We start from the raw sequence: 20,617 nt of genomic DNA on the forward strand, positions 1-20,617 counted from the left end.
AGTTTCAAAACTTCAAAACAACCCTTTTGAATTGCGTATTTACATAGTACTACAAAAACCCATTCGAATTAACAACTTCCTGCTGCATCTGAATTGCCTTTGTTCGTTGCAGTTCCTCCAAAGCTACCGTCTTCCTGATTTCCGGGTAGATCCGGTACCCCTTGTTTCTTTCCCTATCGAACCAAGAAAACTTCCAACTTAACTCATGCGCTAAAAGCTCTCCAAAGCCAAGCATAAGTCCATTCAAAAAGGGTAGAATTAGATTAATAGAGCATGATCCGGCAACTGATAACACTTTGCTAAACGTTGAACCTTCAGAATTGCTTCCAACATCACTTGCTGTGAATGATCTGGACAAATTAGACTCCAGATTTGATGAAAACCCCTGAATTGTCCCACATGACCCTCCGCTTTCATCACTCCCATCATGTTGCTTCTTCTTGTCTTCTACTTCATTCCTACTACTCACATTAGATAGCATCGCTGCTTGTACCACTTCCTGAATATCTCCTAAAATTTCCTCCGCCATACGATTTCGGATAATGAACTAAGAGTATGCCCAATTTAACAGAACCAAACACCTCCTATACAAACAAAACCTCCTTTTATCACTAAAAACAAGTCCATTCTTACATGTGGGCAGTCTAAGACCTTGATCGTCATCACCATCACCTTTCTTTTAAAGATTTCATAACTGGAATTAAATATCGTATTGTACGAAATTCGTTACATATGATATTTGAGAAAGCTTTAAAACCATTTGAAGCAGATTTACTGAGGTTTGCCACCCTATAGTAATAGCGGCAATCAAGGACTAAAAGGTAGCTTTAGAAGTTCAGACACGAATCAGAGTGAGGTGTTTGCAATATGAGTGGCTACGACAGGGCGCTATCTATCTTTTCGTATGTTAATTGTGCAGGGGTGATTAGGATAGAAGACAAAGATGATGAGATCTTCGTTTCGGGAGAAGGCTGGCTGGGCAACCAGGGATACAGAGAGTTTTCGAACAATTACTAACATGTTTATGCAGTCCAAACGGTCATATTTTCCAAGTGGAGTATGCTTTGGAAGCTGTGAAGCGAGGTACGTGTACAGTAGGTGTGAAGGGTACCGATTGTGTTGTTTTGGGTTGCGAAAGAAGATCTACGTTGAAGCTACAGGACCCCAGAATTACCCCATCTAAGATATCGAAGATTGACAGACATGTAATTCTTTCATTTGCTGGTCTTAATGCGGATTCGCGAATTTTAATCGAAAAGGCACGTGTCGAGGCACAGTCACATCGATTAACTTTGGAAGACCCCGTAACTGTGGAGTACATGACGAGGTACATCGCCGGTGTACAGCAACGCTATACTCAGTCAGGAGGTGTGCGGCCCTTTGGAGTATCGACATTGATTGCAGGCTTTGATCCCAGAGACACCAGGCCTCGGTTATACCAGACAGAACCTAGCGGAATATACTCTGCATGGTCGGCCCAAGCGATTGGGAGAAACTCCAAAACAGTGAGGGAGTTCTTGGAAAAGAACTACTCAAAGCACAACCCTCCCACGTCCGAAGAAGCATGTGTGAAATTGACAGTAAAATCCTTGTTGGAGGTCGTGCAAACAGGCGCCAAAAACATTGAGATAACTGTCGTGAGGCCAGATGCCGAGATTATAACCCTGACAACAGAACAGATCACCAGGTATGTGGATGAAATCGAACAGGAAAAGCAGCAGGAGCTAGAAAAGAAAAAGCAGGGCGAATGAAAGCTGATTCTACTTTATTTTAATCAATAAACTTGTGGAGAGGCAGACAGGCAGGCAGGCAACTTACTCCGTGATTGAAGCCTATCATCATCACCTCTACGCACCCACACGCAAACCCGTGTTGTACTACGCTCCCCCACAAGACTCTGCTGTGTAGGATCTCGCATAAACCTGTGTTTAGGCTCTCCTATCTTTTTTTATTTTACTCTTACTGACACCCCCTAACATAATCTACATCTTCTTTCTAGTTATACCGCCGTACTTCTCTCTATGTAAACTAACCGTACAAAATACAATACGAACAACAACAAAAAACAATCATCACCGTCACCATTCACTTCAATCTCTTGGTCATTTCTCTTTCCGTCCCCCGTCCCCGTCCCCCCATCTGCAACATGCTGCTGCATCGATCCAAAAAATCTTACATTACGTTACACTCCCCCCCCCCCCAAACCCCCCCTCCAAATCCCTTGGAAGAAGATCACAGCTTCGACCCACCTTAAACTTACTGCAGTGTTGTTCGTAACCCCCCTCCCCCACCACTTCCTGAAGGGTCTAGACCGCCCGCGACGCTCTATCGGGAACAACAAACCTGCGTAAATGTACACAACCTTTCGCGCGCGCATGCATGCAGAAGAACAATGGAAAATAGCCCCATGTTTGCTCGAGGAGGCCTGCTCGAGCCCGCATTCCAAGAAAAATAAGCAGCAAGAAATCTTCCTACTACACCAATAAAAGCCTTTTCCACACAAGCAAATCGTCCATTTCTGCTGGGGTTGCTCGCGGCAACCCCAGAGAACTATGACAATCGATTATCCCGTTCTCCATTCTCACTAACTACTACTTTGTCTTTTTATTATTCCGCCAACCAAAAACTACTACATAGCCAGACCCATACATCCTTCGTTCTTGCTCTCCAGCGACATACACGCAGCTTCCGGGTGAGCAGATCGATCACTATGGAAAAAGAAAACACAATTTCACTTTCTTTTGCCAAAGCCTAGAGTTTCTTTTTTGCCCCTTCTGGAGCTACTTTGTGAAGGAGAGAGCACTGTGAGTGAATAGCTTCCCTCTGAGTTGGCCGTTGTTGTATTTCGTTTCTAGGAATTTTTAGCGATTCTATTTAATCTTGCGATACTATCATTTCTACATACACTCTCCATCCCTATATATCTCTTCGATAGGTTCCTAGTTTCGATCAGAATATATCAAAGAGGAGGTTGGTTTTGAGATAAAAAGATCAGAGAGGCCGGATTAATTTTTTTTTCGGATATATATATAATTAGAGGAAATATTGGGATTATTGGATCGGTTCTCAAAAGGAGCAGTAGCAATAACAGCAGCAGGAGCAGTAGTAGTAGTAGTGGTATCGTTGGAAGCATTGCAGTAAGAAGATAGTCGAAAGTTTGCGGTATAGTGATATCGAAAACAGAGGCGAGGTCGTTCTGTGGCAACAAGCAGCGAGCAGAAAATGGACACGACGACGACTATGAGCAACACATTACAGGATATAAAAGAAGAGGAGGATGCTGAGTACATGCAAGATGATGGGGGATGTGCAGCTGTATCATCGGGCGTCGTAGGTTCAGTTGGTGTGTCGCAGTTGCCACACTCGCCTACATCGCAGGCTTCTAGTTATGGGACGGAGTTGATGTTGGATGATGCGATGCAAGAGGCGGAGGCGGGAGATCGTGGGGAGGGGATTTCGGACGGCGGTAGTGGGAAGAGGGAGTTGGGGCTTGGGTTGGGCATTTCGAATGAACAAGAAGGGTTTGAAGAGAGACGTGGGATGGCGGGTGTTACTGGGGATTCTGTTGGTGGTAGCCATTCGAGTGTATTATTGCTTTCGCAGATGCTTAGGAAAAGGCCGAGTCAGCTTCAGATGACAGGTGAAGAGGCGCTATTGCCACCGTTGCCAGATATTGATATTGGTGCTTCCCATATGTTTGGAGCACCGGTTGAAACTGAGGTGGTAGACTTGAGCGACTTGAAGGAGAGTCTAATTCTGGATAATACTGAACGCAGTACTATGCATGTGAACTCTGGCTCTCTTATTGATGTACCACACTTGAGCATGCCTTTACCTTTGCATATGAATGGTTTCAGGAATGGTTTTTCTTCCGATGACCTTGTCACTGAGCCGTTGGCGGCTGATCCTGATGATTCTTTTGATCTTTCTAAAGCTTTAGAAATGTCTAACCATGAACACAGTTCTAGCAGCAGTAACCAGGCTACATCCAGCAGTGATGTGGAAAATATTACTGGTGTGTCTACATCCAACCCAATGTCGCCATTAGTCTCGGCCCCTATGGCCTCATTAAAACGTAAGATATCTTTTACGTTTAACGCCAACTCTAGTTCCAACTTGGAGGGAACGCCAGGATTATCCTCGACGTCTGTAGTCCCACAGCAGCAGGATTCTTCACTGATCAAAACAAGTACAAAATCGAGCTCTAATAACAGTAGGTCAAATTCTTTTTCTGGTGGTCGTACTAGCAGGAGTAGCTCCAACGCAGCATATAATGTGCTGTTTCCAACGTTAAATGCCACCATTGAAAGTTCTGCTGAGCAAGTACATCATCAAGTCATCCAAGAAACTTCTAAAAGATCACTAAGGAAGTACAGCGCTGGTAGCCACAATGGTTCATCTGTTTCCATTCTTAACAATAGCAGCAGCAGCAGCAGCAACAACAACATCTTAAGTGTCGCTGGCTGCCATACCGGTAACAACTATAACGCTTCGACGGCTGTTGGTGATGCTATTCGGAAGTCACATTCATGGCTATCGGCCAAAAAAAGGTCTAGTGGCAATTTAGCTGGAAGTTACAACACAGATGTAGCTAAGGGTTATGGAACATCTCTTTCATCTCCTTTAGTTAGCAAAAAGACTCCATTATTGAGGCGTGCATCCAGCGTAATCTTAAGAAAAGCGTACCCTAAAAGAAAGGGTTCTGTCGGGCTATCTTCCTCTGTTCCATCTTCACCCCAGGCAGACCAATTGAGGGAGCAAAGCTCTTTAAGTAGCCCATGTGGATACGAAGATTTCACAACCGCAAACCCATTAAAGAACAGGATAAAACCCTCGTTAAGTGCTATCCTATCGCCAGCCTCCAGCGATCATGAAAATGATTACTTGGGATCTATTCCTGCATATGCTCCTACATTGATACATTCTGGAAGCGTATTGACACCAGCAACATCACCTATACTGTCAGTTACTTCTCCCATTTCATCATATCCTCCTTCATTTGGAAGTAAAGTTAAAAGAGGATTCTCAAGAATAATCGGTGGAGGCCAGTCCAAACCTATAGCCTCGCAGACAATAGAGTCTAGTATAACACCAGTTCCTTCTGCATATTCCACTTTTCAAGATACTGTGAGTGGTAGTTACAGGACTTCACCAGTAGATTCTGTTTTCACGACTGACGAGCTACATTCAATTGGCAAAAGCTCGATTGATCGACAAGGGTACTTGCGCTCTCCGGATAGCGCAATAGCATCTCAATCTTCATCCCTTCGTCATGTATCTACCAAGCGAGAACTTTTGTCATCTGTCACCAACAATTGCATTAATCCTAGAAGAAATCCTTCGAATAAAAATCAAAATAGTCAAAACGGCAGCGTGCTTCTTACAGGCTCAATTGGTCAAAACTTTAACCTTCCAAAGAGTAATAGCTCATCTAGTGTTTGTGCACAGAACAGTGCTACCAGTGCTACTAGCGAGTCTAGTATAGATCTCGATAGCAGCGGCCAATTTTCGAAATCGGAAGTTGAGGTTAATGTTGACGTAAATGCGCTAACGAAGAACTTACCTACAATCACGATTACCGAAAATTTTGGTGCTAAAAACACAACTCCTATCCAAACACAATCAAATATATTGTTAGATAAGGCCTACATCTCAGCTGTTAATGTTCCAAGCCTTTCAAAGGCAAAAAGTAATAATAATAAAACTCGTAAAATCCCCCTAAAAGAATACATTCATATCTTGATGAGCCAACAGATGATAGAAGATCAAAGATTTGCTGTACTGGAAAATTCCTTTAACACCAGTGGCTGGTGTTCGAACGACGATATGTTGAATTTACGACAGAAGAGGGTCATCATTAATCGGAAGTGGGCAGAAAGAATTTCGTATTATCAAAATAAATTAGAAGCTTGAAGATTCATTCAACTATATTTTATTCATCCCCTATATATAAACCCTTCTTTAGAGGTTCGAAATCGAGGGATGATAATGGATTATGTTGAAGTTTTCAGAATATAGGAATTAAGTGGTGTGTCAACTTTGGGCAGTTCATCCAAAGTATTAAATTACTCTTTTGGTCCGTCCATCCTGCATTTCCTTACTCATCACTAGTGTTCACTCTACTTGGTTTTGATCGTCAGGTTTAAAACATACAAGTTGAACTATTATTACCATTATCAGTGTTATCAATATCCATAAGTACTGCTTATGGTTATCACCACTCTGGTTATATTTCTTGAATGTTATTTACTCTGTGTGTTGTTGATTTCTTCTCCCATCATTCGAATTCGTCAACGAGCAAAAGGTTACTCCAATTATGTCTTCATATTCGGCATTCTAGCAAGAAATGGATCATTATTTTGTGGCGTCTGGTGCCTTTTTTGAAACGATTTTATTTCGATAAATTGCTTTAAGTTGTTAAGTAAAGCTCAGCTGCAACTGTTTTGTTGATCGCATTCGCATAATGTATATTATTATTCAAATTGTACAAATTATCACTTTTTACTTAGTTATTTAGCGTTATTGGCGCTCTCGAAGTTAGCCGCTTTATTCCTTCTTTTGATAGTATCCAATACTTCCTTTGACTTTCTTTCATTTACTTCCTCGAGCTTTTGCTTCCAAAATTTATTCTCCTCCATCAACTCATCAATCCGCTTGTACATTCCTGATATCTCTACATTAAGCTGTCTTAACTTGCTCAGTTTTTCTTGTTCTCGTAGCTTCTTGCGTATTCTAAATCTCGCACTTGCCTCAGTATTTCTTTTCCTTTTCTCCATCTGCAACCTGATAATATCTTCATCATCTCCTTCAGAATTCAACGTTCCGGAATCATTCACAGTCACTGTTGATTCATTGTCATTTGAACCTCTCTGTCTATCCTCAGAGGATATTCGACGATGATCACAAGGTACATCAGAACAGCCTGAAACTAAAGAACCATTAGATAACTGCTTAGACACTTGAATATTGGCAAACTTTACGTCAGGTAATTTTGATAAGCCCCCACCTTTTTTATTAATTTGATTTATAATCTCCTCAGCGTTTCCAGTACTAACAAGCAACAACGACAGCAAGCGAGAACCCAAATCTGAGTTATTGGAAATCAGATCTTGCAATTGGCGAGACAATTCGCCATACCTAGACACATCGAAATATGTCGAACTTAAAGGGCTACCAACGCCAGTACTAATATCCTCACTATTGGCCCGCATAATTCTATAGTCTCCTGGCATATTTGTGTCTTTAGCTCCTGCTACGCTTCCCTCGGAATGTGGTGATCCTAAAGAGTCAGCAATCTCATATACATCTCCTTCTCGTGTACCGTCATATATCTCCTTCAAAATATTAGTGCAAATATCCCGATATCTTCTCTTATATTGTTCTGAAGTTAGTGTCGACTGTGATTCACTCTTGGCATTACGATGCATTCGTGTTTTAGAAGTTATTGATGTTGATTTCATGCCATGTCCTCCTGCTCTAGCTGCACTAATCATGATTTAAACTCAAAGCTGTATCTGTCTGCTTTTATTTAACAACTAAGAGAGACAGACACCCGTTTGAATTTACGATTATAGTATATATGATGTCGTGATATGACTCTATCTATGACAACGCAACACTTTCCTTAATGGAAGACTAACGCTAATAATAAATAGTAAATAAGATGCCTTCCTTCTTAGGTTTCACATATATTTGGGAAGAAATTCCCAGCAAAAACTACATGCTGTTAGGGCCATGGCGGATATGTCTTCGTACCATTTGCATTGCTAGTTCCCTGAAGAAGGGAGGTAGAGGATAACGTTACTGAGGACTTGTAGTATGAAGTGCTTATGGAAGTGTGGCTAGCTTGAACTATGTAACTATTTGCAGATGAACCACACTTTCGGTGTGTGGCTCGAAGGCAGCACGGTGATTAAATCTGCAGGTGACTATCTGTCACGTGCAAATAAAGTTTATGCATGATGCTCGAGGGATATTGCGCTCGAGTCGTGCGCGCCAAAGCATACCAAACGAGCAGGATAGTATTGTGTCCGGCGCTAAGGGCGGGAAGGGATTATAATGGTTAGTTATTAAGTGTATAGTTTGTTGTTTTTTAAATTAACTTTAAATGACATAAGAACTTAAAGTTGAGAGAGACGAACGGTAGCTTGTAAATAACAGTCAACCTTTATATTCACGGACACACACATGTAGATAGATATGGATATATTGATATAGATATAGACATAGGTATATATAAAGTTACACAATCGTTTATTCTGGAGTTAAGCAGTTTCAGCGATTGGAATATCTATCTTCCAAAATAATCTTGGGTGCCCGAATGTGCCAAGCAAATACAAATTCCAGCTAACTTGTTAAAATGTAGTTTTTTTTTGAATAACTTCAAAGTCTATCTGTGAGATAAGAATAAAATAGGTTAAAATTTCTGCATGTCCGTCTTCTATTCAATGTGCAGTAAAAAAAGGAATCCCTTAATTAAGAACCGTTTTATTTGTCAGAGTTTGTAGAGCCCGTGGAGCCCATAGAATTTTCGGTATCCTGATACTTTAGAATTTTGTCCTTGTTTTCCTTCGCAGCAAGTACCAGTTGAACAAATGCCTGTTGAGTTAGCTGGGACTTAAGTTGTTTTTGTTCTGTCGATTGATCAGTAGGGGACTTCAGGGACAGTGATCTCAGGGTGCTTTGTAGGGATTCAACACCCAAGCTTTTACGCTCAGAACTGGATGAGTCGTTTTCTTCGAGATCCGTATCAAATTCATCATCGACACCATATAGTTGCCTTAGTTTCTTGATTCTATTGTTCAAGATGACAATGTGCATTGCTTCGCGGAACTTTCTGGAGGCGTTAAACCCTTCACGGATAGTTGGCAACAAGTCTTCAGTGTTCTGCTGCTTGGAAATAATCCAAGTATCTTGCAGAAGTTCGGTAGCAGTAGGTCTTTCGGAAGGATCTAGGGTTAACGCTTTCAAGATGAACTCCTTGGCCTCCACAGATATGCTATTCCAATATGGCTTGTGAAAAGTTACCGGGTACTTGGAACGAGTTACCTCTTCCAAGAAACCCTCTGAGCTTTCTGCTACAAATGGCGAGTACCCACACAGTAAAGTGTAAGTAATCACACCTAATGACCATATATCGCAAGGTTTTCCATGGCCACTTGTAGTAAGCACTTCTGGAGCAACATAACCCATAGAACCAGCAGCTCTATGGATGAGATGATCTTCGGAAGAAAGTTGCTTAGCAATACCAAAATCACTTATAACCAGTTCGGAATCATCAGATGGATTCAGATAAAGCACATTTTCCGGCTTCAAGTCCCTGTGAACAACATTTTTTGAATGCATATACTCAATAGCCTCGAGCATTTGTACCACAATTTTGACTGCATCTGTTTCAGTAAATCTACCCTTCTTTAGAATTCTATCAAATAACTCCCCACCAGTAGCAAGCTGCGTAACAATATAAAACTTGTCCTTTGATTCAAACCAATCCTTGAACTTTACAATATGCGGGTGATCCAACTTCTGCAAAATCATCAACTCATCATACAACATATTCAATTCATCCCCTTTCAAAGCACGCTTCAATAGAATCTTCACCGCAACATCCTCATCATTATTACTATTGCGTGCCTGACGAACAACACCAAAGGCACCCGCACCTAGAGTCTTCCCGAAAATATAATCCAACTTATTCACATAAGATGCAGGCTGACCTGTGACCTTGTTTAAAAACTTTGTGATTGCATGTCCTTGTACCAAAGGTGGGTCTTTGGGCTTGTTAAGCTTTTCAACTTTCTTTTTAGTATCCTCTTTAGGAGATTTCTCTAATGGGCTTAACATTGAATAGTACACTTCTTCCGATATAATATGAATGCAACTTTACTTTCTTAGAGATGAGTTGCAAAGTAAAGCAGCAGCAGGCTATATTTATTTATGATATATTATCATTCCAAAAGTCTTTTAGCTCTGCGGATTTTCCATACTGCTTTTAAATTTGTCGAAAAGGCGAATCTGCACAGCCATCTATCTTATTCTTTCAATTTCGGAATTAAAGTAGGCTTATTTTGATGAAGAGTTCGACATCGTTGGTATGTCGATATTCGAGGCAAGGCACTAGCTACGTACGAGCTTCGAAATATAGAAATTCAATTCTAGATCCACATATGTCGTGCTGTACATTAATGACGTATGTGTCGAGATGCACTCGAACAATTTATGGTCATGTGTCAAGTCCACATGGGAGAAGAGAAGAGAAGAGAAGAGGAAGACAAAAGGAAGTTTATGAACAAAATAGCATATTTTTGAAAGAATGATACATTATGCGTGGGGAGCAATAGTTATATGATAAATGCCAAGAATGACTGGGCTAGAGTCTATGTATGAAGTGCATCTTTCTGAATGTAACGATCAGTATTCATGTTGGCGAATAAGACGAAAAGAAAAACGGATAACAGATAGTAAAAAATATAATAAAAATAAAATATAATAAAAATAAAATAAAAATGATGATAGAGTTAAATTTTGTTGATAGACGGAGTATTGATTGATACTTGGTATTGCTTAGTTTTTGTTCTCTTCTTGCCCGTAGTCTACTTTTAGTTTTGATCTTCCTCATCGTTTTCGTCCTCATCTTGCATCGATAAGTGGAAGTAGTCGTTTGCATTGTTCGCATCCTGCAGGGTACCTAAATCGCCAGGTGTCATCAGGATCGCACTCATTGAACTAGAGCGATCTCTTGGAGACCCAGGGACCGAGAGAGGTCTTGCGACTTTAAACTTTTGACCCCCGGCCAAGGAATCCATGTCCTGGTCGTCCAAATCTTCACCCACCAGGGCCATAAATTCTTCGGGGTAAGCTCTTCTCAAGGCCAATTGCCTTGCCTTCACATATTCTAATCCCATACGCTTCCAGTCAAGCAAATCAGAAAGCCGCTCTGTTCTATTTCTTTGGTTGATTCTCTGTCTCCTGGTCTTTTTACAAAACTCGTCCATGTAGTCGACGAGTTGTTCAACACTCTCGTTGGGACTTTTAAAACGGCGGTCTACTATGTAGATACCATAGTCCTTTGCCTGATCTCTTTCGATCAAGTCCTCCATGTAAGCACCGAACCCTGACAAATTTGTAGTGATGGAGGGGACACCCATAACAGTACATTCAGCAGGGGTATAACCCCATGGCTCGTAATAAGAAGGGAATACTCCCAAATGGCACCCACGTACAAATTCATCGTAATCCAAAGACAGAATTGGGTTATTAGCGTTCAAGAACTCTGGATGGAAAATAATTTTAACACGGTCTGAAGAATGGTTAAACAATTGAACACGCCTAATTTGGTTTAGGATCGGGTCCGCAGCATCATCGACCATGTTATGTGTTACTATGGGGGGCAGCGACCCCTCAGGTCTACGCAACGCAAACACACGTTTCTTCAAGAGCACCATATCTGATGGCTTCAACAACTCCCCCAGCTCGTTAGGGATTTCGGATTTACCGCTACGTGGGTATCGCACAGCGTGCTCAAACAACCGCTTACCAATCAGCGTGGTAACATCCTTAACGGTATTCTCCAGCGATTTAACCACTGCTTGCCCGCGCAACGCCTCCACGGTATACGATCGGTTTTTAGCAGGCATGATGATGAATGCTACTACTGTCATCTTTGAACCTGCTGCCTTCAAACGATAGTTCAACCGTGCCAACGCCTCGATGAACATATCGGCCCCCTTATTACGATACTCATACCGCCCGGCAACAAAAAAATACAACGTATTATCGAGGTCAAAATCATAATTCCAGTGGAAATGCCCACGAACAAAATCATGAATCCTCTCCTTTTTCAAAGCATGCAAATTCTGAAACTCATGCACAGTCTGAAACTTGATAACGTTGAGCCCATTGGGCAAAATCCCATCAGGCTTCCGCTTCAACAAATGCTCTGACTCATACGCAGTAATCTGCGAAACCGTCGTAAACACATCTGCGGTATGCGCCGCCGCACGCTCAATACAGTAGCAATGATATATCCCACGCCGTCCTGCCTCCGAATCCACATCAAAACTATCCAAATTGTTGTAAAAATCCGCATTACCAGCACATAAATGCCTCCCCAACAACGTCGCATGCGTCGTAAAGATCGTCACCACATCAATTCGTCTTCTACGACACAGAGGAAGAGCCACCCCCGCCAACCATTCATGAAAGTGCGCCACAATCGCATGACGCTGATCCTGAGCGGCTAGCTCCCCCAAAAACCACGCTACCGTATAGCCCAACAGAATAGCGTTGTTTGTCTCCATATCATCCTCCGGAGAAGGTATCCCTGCAGTCGTCCAGAGATCCGACTTCCACTCACTCAGATGATGACGCACTGACTCCAAATCAAACAAAATTACCTTCGGAGCCCCCTCAATTAACCAACGCCCATAAACAAAATTAACACCACGCTCCCGCATGTGCTGTAACGTACGCTTAACAGGAAGCATCTCCATACTCCACACCCCATCCCCATGCTCCCAATCAATCTGCTCCACCTCTATCTGCACCGAGTCCGGGTTCAAAGGCCCAATACAATGATAGTGCTCCTTATACTGTCCGCATGTAACAGGCGCCTTCGACTTCAAAACAGAGTAAATACCCCCAACCTTATTTGCCACCTCTGTTGCCGTCTCGAACAAAAGATGGTTTTGTATATCTCTTGTCATAACTTTCTTCCCTATTCTGAACTCTCTTGGCTATCTACCTATTTTACTATACTTTTCAAATCTTACCTCTGCTGTCTGCTGTCTGCTTTCTGGCGCTCTCTCTATCTATCCGCTCTCTGACCCGTCTACTTTTAAATCTACTTGCTAAACAAACTTGTTGCTAAGTCTAAGATCGGTCTATCGGCGTGTGCGCCTAGATGACTCTCTAACTACACTATGTATAATGCCGTCTTTTTCCCACTCCAACCTACCTTGGGGGGAGGAGGGGGGCGCCTATATGCAACTCTCCGTGTTAATCACTAAGCTTTTGGTCCAACAGCGCTATCTACGACTCGTCGGCAACGCACATCAGCAGTGCACACACTATATATAACAAATACGTCCAAGAACACGAATATCTAGCATGACAACGCCGAGTGCTTGTCGCCACTGGCATGGGGGCCTTATCAACGGCCCATCATCCCATGGCAATGCACACGCTTTTTCTGGAGGGCCTGGAAGGGCCCTCCAGAAAAAGCCTGTGTGCGCGTAACATCACCAAGCTACTACGCAGCCACACTACGCATATCGTTGTTCCTGCCCTGTCCACGCGACTAGTAATTGCACTTTTGGGAATACTTCAAAAATAGCTTTCGCCCCGTGCGCCCGGACGGGGCTCTCCTGCTGCCAGCCGCAGGTGCCTACATTCCCAGCCACAGATTCGCTGCACGTGCTCCGTGCAGCGTTTCAATCCCGACTAGTCTTTTTCAGAGTGGCCGAGCCGAATATGGTGCCTGATCCTGCGGGCTGCAGGCAGGCAAGGCAAGAAATGATTGGTCGAGGGAAGGGCGCCGTGGCTGGCCGCCGCGCCGTACCAGAAAACATAAACAATGAAATTTTAATGAACCAAATAATAAAATACTTTTTTTCTAAAAGCGGGGGCCCGCGCTATATTGCTTATATAATACATGGTGGCCAGTACACCACAAGGCCCTCCTCTGTCCGGCGTCGCCGTCCGCCGTCCCCTTTTTACAAGCCGTCGTCATCGTCCTCGAAAAGACCCGCAGAGGAGGATATTAGATACTCCATTGTGCCCAAAGCGGCATTGCCGTAAACTCCAGGGGTGCTGTTTGGGGGGATGGCGGCGTCGAAAAGGGGCCCGAAGTCAAACAGCAGCTGCTGTTGTTGCTGCAGCTGCTGGTGTTGGAATTGGTATTGGTGGTGTTGTTGGGGTTGGGGGGCGGCGGCAGCTAAAGCGCTGCTGCCGCTGCCGCCCGCGCCGCCTGTCATGGAGGTGAGGTTGTAGTTGCCGTTGTTGGCGGTGCTTGCAGTGCCGGCGGCGACCGCCGCGGCGGCAGTTGAAGAAGCGGCCAGGTCCGCGACTGCTGTTGGGTGGGCGAAGGAGGGCAGCATGGAGGAATCGTAGAACAAGTGGTTCCTGGATGTTGGCGCCACTCCGGCTACGCCGGAGAGCGAGGCCGCCGACGCGGCCTCGTTGCCACCCATGGGACCGAGGCCGAGGCCGAGGCCCAGGTTGTACTTGTACGAGTCGCCGCCAAAGATGTCATTCGAGACTGCGGCGGTCGCAGTGGCGGTCGACGTCGCAGTAGTCGCCGCGCTGCCTCCGGGTAATATGCTGCTGCTGCTGCTGTCTCCAGAGACAGCAGCAGTGGCGGCGGTGGCAGGCGTGGTGCCGTTCAGCACGGAATTCAGATCAGAGGCGGCCTCGTCCGAGGACATGGAGGTTGGAAATTTGAAGTCCAGCACCGACTGGGTGGGGCTTGAAAAGTGGCCCAACGACTGGTTGTCCTGCTCGTAGTCGCAGCTAGAGAGTAACGCAGATGAGGTGGACGAGGTGGACGAGGTGGTGGACGGAATGTTTGTGATACGTCCCGCTAGGCTTTGGAACATGGCTAGTTGGTCGTCCGCCACAGCTGCGCCGGCAGGGTGCTCTGTTTGGCCTCTGGCGGCAGCTACCGCGGCCTCCCCCTCGTGCTTGACCACGGCGTTCTTCAGGATGCTATGGGAATCGAGGCCTCCACCGCTACTGCTTCCGCTAGCTATACTGCGCCGCCCACCATATAGGGGCGGCTTGCGAACCGCAGACGCAGTAGAGACAATCGATTTTTTTCTTCTTTTCATCTTGCTACGCTGCAGGTGTTTCTGCTTCTGGCGCCTTTCGTACTCTTCACGTGTTAAGGTGGAGTTCTCGAGACAATCCATGATGGTGGGGTTGTTTTTGATGCTAGATGGCGAGGCTTTCATAATACGCTGTGACATCAGGCTGTACCTGCGCTTGCGCAACTCCACCCGGCTGTTGTTGGTGTCGGCAGCAGCAGCCGCCGTGGACGTAGAATTCCTAGCGCTAGAGGAGGCAGATGAATTATTGGACTTCTGCTCCTTGAGCTTCTTCTTGAGCTCTTTTGATTTGTTTGGGTCTATAAAGTAGTCTGCCAGAATGACAAAGTTGTCGCCACCACTGCCGGCTCCGCGAGGGCCGCGGTCGTTGGCACCACTTATAGCGTCGTCGCCGGCTCCAGTGATAAAAATGGCGTCTTCATGCATAAATTCTTCATCTTCCAAACAAGAAAACATATCACCGCTTTCACGCGACAAAGCAACCCTATCGCGTACCCTGAAAAGAATGTCTTCTTGGCCCTTCAAAAAATCACAGCACAGCTGGCCGTACTCACGTATCGTAAGCCCGGCTATGACCTTGAACACCCGGTGAAAATGCCACGGCGTGATATTGATCAAGTACCCAAGCTCTCTGAAACCAAGCATCTCGCCCCTCTCCAGCGACTTGCGCGCACACTCTTCGCAGTACTCCTCGCCCGTGGCCGAACTATTCTCCCGCCCGTCCTCATCATCCTCGTTGGCATTGCCATAACCACCGGCCGCACACCCCGTCGCGCCGCTGCTGCCAACGTCGCACGTTTCAATCTGCAAGCACTGGTTCACGGCCGCATACGCAATCAGCATACACGCCTTCTCCACCCTCTTCACGTTCTCGTAATCCAACTCCGTAATCAGCCGTTTCTTATAATACACCGTCGCTGCCCCACCGGCCCCTGCATCTCCACACTGAAACCCATACCCCAAATCCGCTGCCCGGCCATCCACATCTTTACCACCCTCCACGTCAAACCGCTGCTGCTGCTGCTCCCCAGCCCTCATCATCTCCGGGACGGGCTGGCTCAACACCTGCAACTCGTCGAAAACATTCGTCGGCAAGTAATAAAGCTTATACTTATTCTTCCGAATCGACGTCCCCGTAAAAGAAATATACTCCTGGCGCAGCGCATCGTAGTGCCTCGCCGGAACCTCATGACAAAGATGGGGCTTAAACGAAATCGCATCATTCACGTTTTGCAACGTAAACCTCGTTATATCCCTGGCTATATCCGCTAAAGTCATATTGCCTGCTGCTGGTAGTCCGTCTTTCTCACGTTTCCTCTGTAATAATAATTAATATATTATGATTATCACAACCCAAAAACAAACCCAAAAATAACAAAAACGAGAGAACACCAAAAACCAGACTAAATTATTACTATTATTATTATTACTATTATTATTATTATTATTAATACGGATAATAAATCAACAAAGACAAAAATGGAATGGAAGGGGGAAAATTAAAACCCACTATATTACTTTATACTCCCTCTCTCGTTTTCTTTTAATATTTTTTAATATTTTTTTCTTCTTTTTTCCTTTAGCGCCGTGAAATGCTTCGCAGTCTGAATATACGTTTGTCTGTTGTTCTCTAACAAAACAAAACAAAAAAATACACTGTCTGTCGGTAGTGTGCACACTCTCCCAACTCTCCTCAGAAAAATCAGACGACACTCGCAAAAATAATCCAATCTCCTGCAGTAAGAATAACTCAGCCAACAAAAAGATTACCTTAGTGTCCGTTTGTCCCGCCTCTGCCTACTGCCTGTGTCAGGGATTCCCAAAAAAAATATTAAAAAAAAACTAATAAAAAACTTTGGCAGCGAAAAACAAAACAAACCGTACTAGTGCTTATAGCGGCGGCCGAATACTAACTGTCCCGTGTGTTGTGTCTGCTGTACGTGTATAAATATGGCAAAACGTTAGTGATAGTAACAAAAATTAAAGCGTCTTCCGTTTTTATTTTCAATAGAGATAATATAAGTCCTGGATATATTATATATATGTCTCTTCCTCTCTCTTTCTCTCGTCTGATGCAAAAAAAATCCACTCTTTATAGTATAATAACTAAAAAACAAAAAACAAAAAAATGTCTAATTAAATATAGTATAGCGTAGCGTAGCGTAGTGTAGTGATAGTACCCACTCTTACTGGAGGGATGTGAGCGCAGCGTACTACTCGAGAAGTAATGCGCACGACTTATCTCCCCTTTATACAAACAAAAAGGGAAACGAAGAAAAGAAAAGAAAAAAAGGAATATGCACACTATGCACAGCACCTTAAATATTAATATACATTTATTTCAACACTACACAGTATTAATCGTTGATGTGTCATAATACCCGGTTATGAGAAGCCCGCCCACCTGTTTTTGGTATGTGCAAAAGAAAAACAGTTACCTTTCCTGATTGAACCAAGAAGGGGCCTTTTTTTGTATATGATTTAGCGTGCTGCACAGTGGCCCTCTCGGCTCTGCGTGTGGTGTGGGGTGGGGTGGCTCTTGCATGCTATCTTGTGTGGTTCCAAGTAGCCATATGTAAAAAAAATTAAACGTGACAAAAGCAGAACACGTTTGTTCTACTTTTGGTAGTCATGCTGCTCATCCTTGAGTCTCTTGAATGAGCATGAAGGAGTGCGAAGGAGAAACAAGAGTGTGATTACGCAACCTGCATTGTTAGAACATGGCGCGACACGCACGGTAATTTAGCCGCACCTGAGGCCTCGCATTCACTGCTGCTGCTGCGCAGCAGCAGGTTGGATGGGAGCTGAATCCAGACTTTTTTCCTTTTTTCTTCCGGCTTCCCTTGTGTACCTTGTTCCCTTCTTTCCGGACTTTCTCCTGTTTTAGCCTTTCGTGTCTACCGGTTTGGGGGGAGACCTCCGTACATTTCGGTGACGTATGTTTGGGGGCGATTGTGTCTACCGCAGGTACCGGAATTACCTGTAGACAAAAGGGAACCAAGAGGGAGGGAGAACCCTGTTTTCTGGTGAGATTACAGAAGAGACAAGCGTTTTTACGGGGGCATCATTTTGCAGGACAATGGAGTTTTCTGGTTTTTTTCCTTCCGGATGGATGGGGGCAGCCAAGCAGTTCTCTTGGTAACCAGTATCCCCTCCCAGTGGCAGCGTTGGAGAGAGCTGGGGGGGGGGAGGGGGGAAGGCGGGAGATATGGCAACTGGCAATTGCAACAGGGATAAGAAACATAACGAACGACTACGCGGTTTTCTTGCATGAATCTTGAATAATTAAATAAATAAATATATAGTTGAAAAGTATGCACCGTACACGAATCAGATCGGCAAAACCAGGAGGTGGTGCGTTAAAAAAGAAAAAGGGCGCATGAACTCATACTTTACGACTTTCAGTCGCAAAGTATGGCAATGTATGGTCTTCTAACACCTTGTTACGAATGGGTAGTGATGCAGAGTCGGCATCACACCATCACAGCTACATGGTTAGTCGTTGTTTTATTCTAGGCCACAGATACCACGCACTCTCCATTCTTCATTAGCTTCTTCAATTTCTTGCCAATTTCCTACTATGGAATTGCCCACCATGATGGCAGGGAGGGTTCTGCCCTTTGCTTGTTTTTTCCACCAGTGTCTGGCGTCGTCGTCGCTGCCGCAGTCGCGGTATTGGAAGACGATTTGGTTAGCAGTTAGAATGGTGGCCAGGCGGTTAGTTCTGGACGGCATGTGGAAGCCGCCGCCTGCTAGGGAGGTTATTAGATAAATAGGTTTGTCTTTGATATCTTTGTTTTCTTCGTTGTTAAGTTGGGATATGATGTCGTTTGCAGTAGTGTCGTTTAGGGACAATTCTTTGAGGAAGTCGTCTATATCTTGGGTGATGTCTGTTCTGTGCTCTTTGCGGGGAGCGGGGGGGTTTTGTTTTGCCACTCTTAGTTTTGGGCTTGGGGGGGCAGGCGTGGAGTGGTGTGCCTTGGCGGTGTTGTCGACGGTGTTTTCAGTTTCTTTCTCGGCAGCCGTGCTACAAGCTTCCTTCGCATCCTTAGGCACTCGGGTCTGCTCAGCATTCTGCTGGGCTGCAGTTACCTCACTAGACGGTGGTGGTGAGGTCCTCTGGTTCTCCAGCGGTGTCTCCACTGCCAAGGCAGTGGTTACTTCAATCGGCGCAGTTCGATCCTCCAGGGCAGAAGTTAGTGTTGTCTCCGAACCAGCTGGAACAGCCATTGCTCGCGAAACCACACTGGATCGACTCTCCTCATCTGGTAGATCTTCGTCTTCGTCTGCAACCTCCTGTTGTGAACTCGGCTCTTTTATTAGATCCATCTCTTTGTGCCCCACAACTTGCTGTTGTGAACCATTTCCGTCTAGATCTATCTCTTTTTGTTGGGCGGCCGCCTCACAAGAGTCGTCGCTGCATGCAACAACAGCATCCTGCGTGGCGGGCGCGGTGGTTTCTTTTATGGTTTGATTGACTTCAGGCATTCTCTCATCCATTTCACTGGGCGGATTTGAGAGACGGTCATCAGTACCTTCTGGGATGCCTCGCATTATTAGCACCGTCTGAAAACTGCTCCTCCTCGTCCTCGCGGATCACATGGGGGGCCCTCTCCAGATCAAGCTGCGAGATGTAGTAGTTGTTGGTGGTATATACGACATTCTTGTCATCAAGTTGCTCTCCAACACTGCTTCTCTGCAGAGAACTACCACGTTGCAAGGAACGGGATAACGACCTCAAGTAGTCAGTGGATGCAGAAGTGCGTTTCGAAGACCGTCCAGACCTCTCATCGCCTTCAGCAATCGTCTTTTGGTACGAATCCCCCCTGGCCAAATGTGGTCGATGTGACTTGTTGCTTATCCACTCGCCGTAGGAATTACGAATAAGCCCATCTGAGTTCTCACCTTCCTTCTGAGCCCCCCGGAGAAGGCCCATGTGTCTGAGAGGCTGAACTCACACTACCCGTGTCATCAGCATGCTCGGCAGAAGGAGACAAAGAATGAGTCGAACTGGAAGCCTCAGCTGTAGTACCCTGTTGGGGCTGACTGCCAGAAATGGGTGAATCGTTGGTATTACTCCCACTGCTCTTGATCCTACTGGGGTGCTGCTGGTCTCTTTTCTGTTGCCTCCTCTTCTTCTCAGTTAACTGCATCTTCAACTTGGACACACCATCCAGCTCCTCCGAAATCAACTTCTCAAAATCAACATCGTTATCGTCAGTTAACAACGCTCCCTCACGATTCAAATCCTCCACGCTAATACAATCCTCCATCTGCTTCGCGATGTTGGTCTGCGAATGGATCTTCTCCAACACCTGCGACGACGGCTCCGCATGGATCTCACTTCTTTGCGCGACAAAGTCTGGATTTTCCTTATCATCAATATCCCTTACTGAGATACCAACAAGCGATGGTGCCAGCGTTGTAGCATTGCTAGTGATAGTCTGGTTGTTATCACTCACCATCCTTTTCGCCTTCATAGCTTTTGCCTGAACCTCTTTCTGTCTTTGATCCTGCTGCCCAGTGGCAAGCTTTGTTTTAGATGAATGTTTTGTTGCAGCGGGTGAACTTCTTTCTGGTAGTGTCGTGGTGTCCTTCTTGAAAAGGGGCAAAATTTTAAACCACAATTTAAACCGGCCTCTCTTCCTTTTCTGCACACTAAAGCTTTGGGACTTATAGGGATGCCCCACACTACAATCCACTGACCCTCTACCTATAGCACTGCTACCTCTCCTCTGCAACGAATTCTTACTGCTGAACATTTCCAATCTCGTTGTAAACTGCCTTGGGGCCTT

At 44.9% G+C, this 20,617-nt stretch overlaps 8 protein-coding genes and 1 further gene across 8 annotated transcripts; 2 read left to right on the plus strand and 7 right to left on the minus strand.

The window, feature by feature from the left end:
- Positions 1 to 49: 49 nt before the first annotated feature.
- Positions 50 to 529, minus strand: MIM1 (Mim1p; the record flags this gene model as incomplete). The annotated part of the gene is made up of 1 exon (XM_003644281.1): positions 50 to 529. One exon carries the CDS (start codon positions 527 to 529, stop codon positions 50 to 52), a length of 480 nt encoding a protein of 159 aa, XP_003644329.1.
- Positions 530 to 867: 338 nt separating this feature from the next.
- PRE6 (proteasome core particle subunit alpha 4) lies at positions 868 to 1,751 on the plus strand (the record flags this gene model as incomplete). Its single annotated transcript, XM_003644282.1, has 2 exons — positions 868 to 902; positions 1,031 to 1,751. The coding sequence occupies 2 exons, from the start codon at positions 868 to 870 to the stop codon at positions 1,749 to 1,751; spliced, it is 756 nt and encodes a 251-aa protein (XP_003644330.1).
- A 1,471-nt stretch (positions 1,752 to 3,222) lies between these two features.
- Positions 3,223 to 5,913, plus strand: Ecym_1273 (uncharacterized protein; the record flags this gene model as incomplete). Its single annotated transcript, XM_003644283.1, has 1 exon — positions 3,223 to 5,913. The coding sequence occupies one exon, from the start codon at positions 3,223 to 3,225 to the stop codon at positions 5,911 to 5,913; it is 2,691 nt and encodes an 896-aa protein (XP_003644331.1).
- Positions 5,914 to 6,509: 596 nt separating this feature from the next.
- On the minus strand, positions 6,510 to 7,493 carry MET28 (Met28p; the record flags this gene model as incomplete). Its single annotated transcript, XM_003644284.1, has 1 exon — positions 6,510 to 7,493. One exon carries the CDS (start codon positions 7,491 to 7,493, stop codon positions 6,510 to 6,512), a length of 984 nt encoding a protein of 327 aa, XP_003644332.1.
- Positions 7,494 to 8,487: 994 nt separating this feature from the next.
- On the minus strand, positions 8,488 to 9,843 carry Ecym_1275 (serine/threonine-protein kinase; the record flags this gene model as incomplete). The annotated part of the gene is made up of 1 exon (XM_003644285.1): positions 8,488 to 9,843. The coding sequence occupies one exon, from the start codon at positions 9,841 to 9,843 to the stop codon at positions 8,488 to 8,490; it is 1,356 nt and encodes a 451-aa protein (XP_003644333.1).
- A 755-nt stretch (positions 9,844 to 10,598) lies between these two features.
- On the minus strand, positions 10,599 to 12,704 carry Ecym_1276 (uncharacterized protein; the record flags this gene model as incomplete). Its single annotated transcript, XM_003644286.1, has 1 exon — positions 10,599 to 12,704. The coding sequence occupies one exon, from the start codon at positions 12,702 to 12,704 to the stop codon at positions 10,599 to 10,601; it is 2,106 nt and encodes a 701-aa protein (XP_003644334.1).
- Positions 12,705 to 13,712: 1,008 nt separating this feature from the next.
- Ecym_1277 (uncharacterized protein) lies at positions 13,713 to 16,100 on the minus strand (the record flags this gene model as incomplete). The annotated part of the gene is made up of 1 exon (XM_003644287.1): positions 13,713 to 16,100. One exon carries the CDS (start codon positions 16,098 to 16,100, stop codon positions 13,713 to 13,715), a length of 2,388 nt encoding a protein of 795 aa, XP_003644335.1.
- Positions 16,101 to 18,329: 2,229 nt separating this feature from the next.
- On the minus strand, positions 18,330 to 19,376 carry AIP5 (Aip5p; the record flags this gene model as incomplete). Its single annotated transcript, XM_003644288.1, has 1 exon — positions 18,330 to 19,376. One exon carries the CDS (start codon positions 19,374 to 19,376, stop codon positions 18,330 to 18,332), a length of 1,047 nt encoding a protein of 348 aa, XP_003644336.1.
- Positions 19,351 to 20,584, minus strand: Ecym_1279 (the record flags this gene model as incomplete).
- Between the last annotated feature and the right edge of the window lie 33 nt (positions 20,585 to 20,617).

The sequence above is a fragment of the Eremothecium cymbalariae genome, chromosome 1, assembly GCF_000235365.1.
Source record: "Eremothecium cymbalariae DBVPG#7215 chromosome 1, complete sequence".
NCBI classification, from domain to species: Eukaryota; Fungi; Ascomycota; class Saccharomycetes; order Saccharomycetales; family Saccharomycetaceae; genus Eremothecium; species Eremothecium cymbalariae.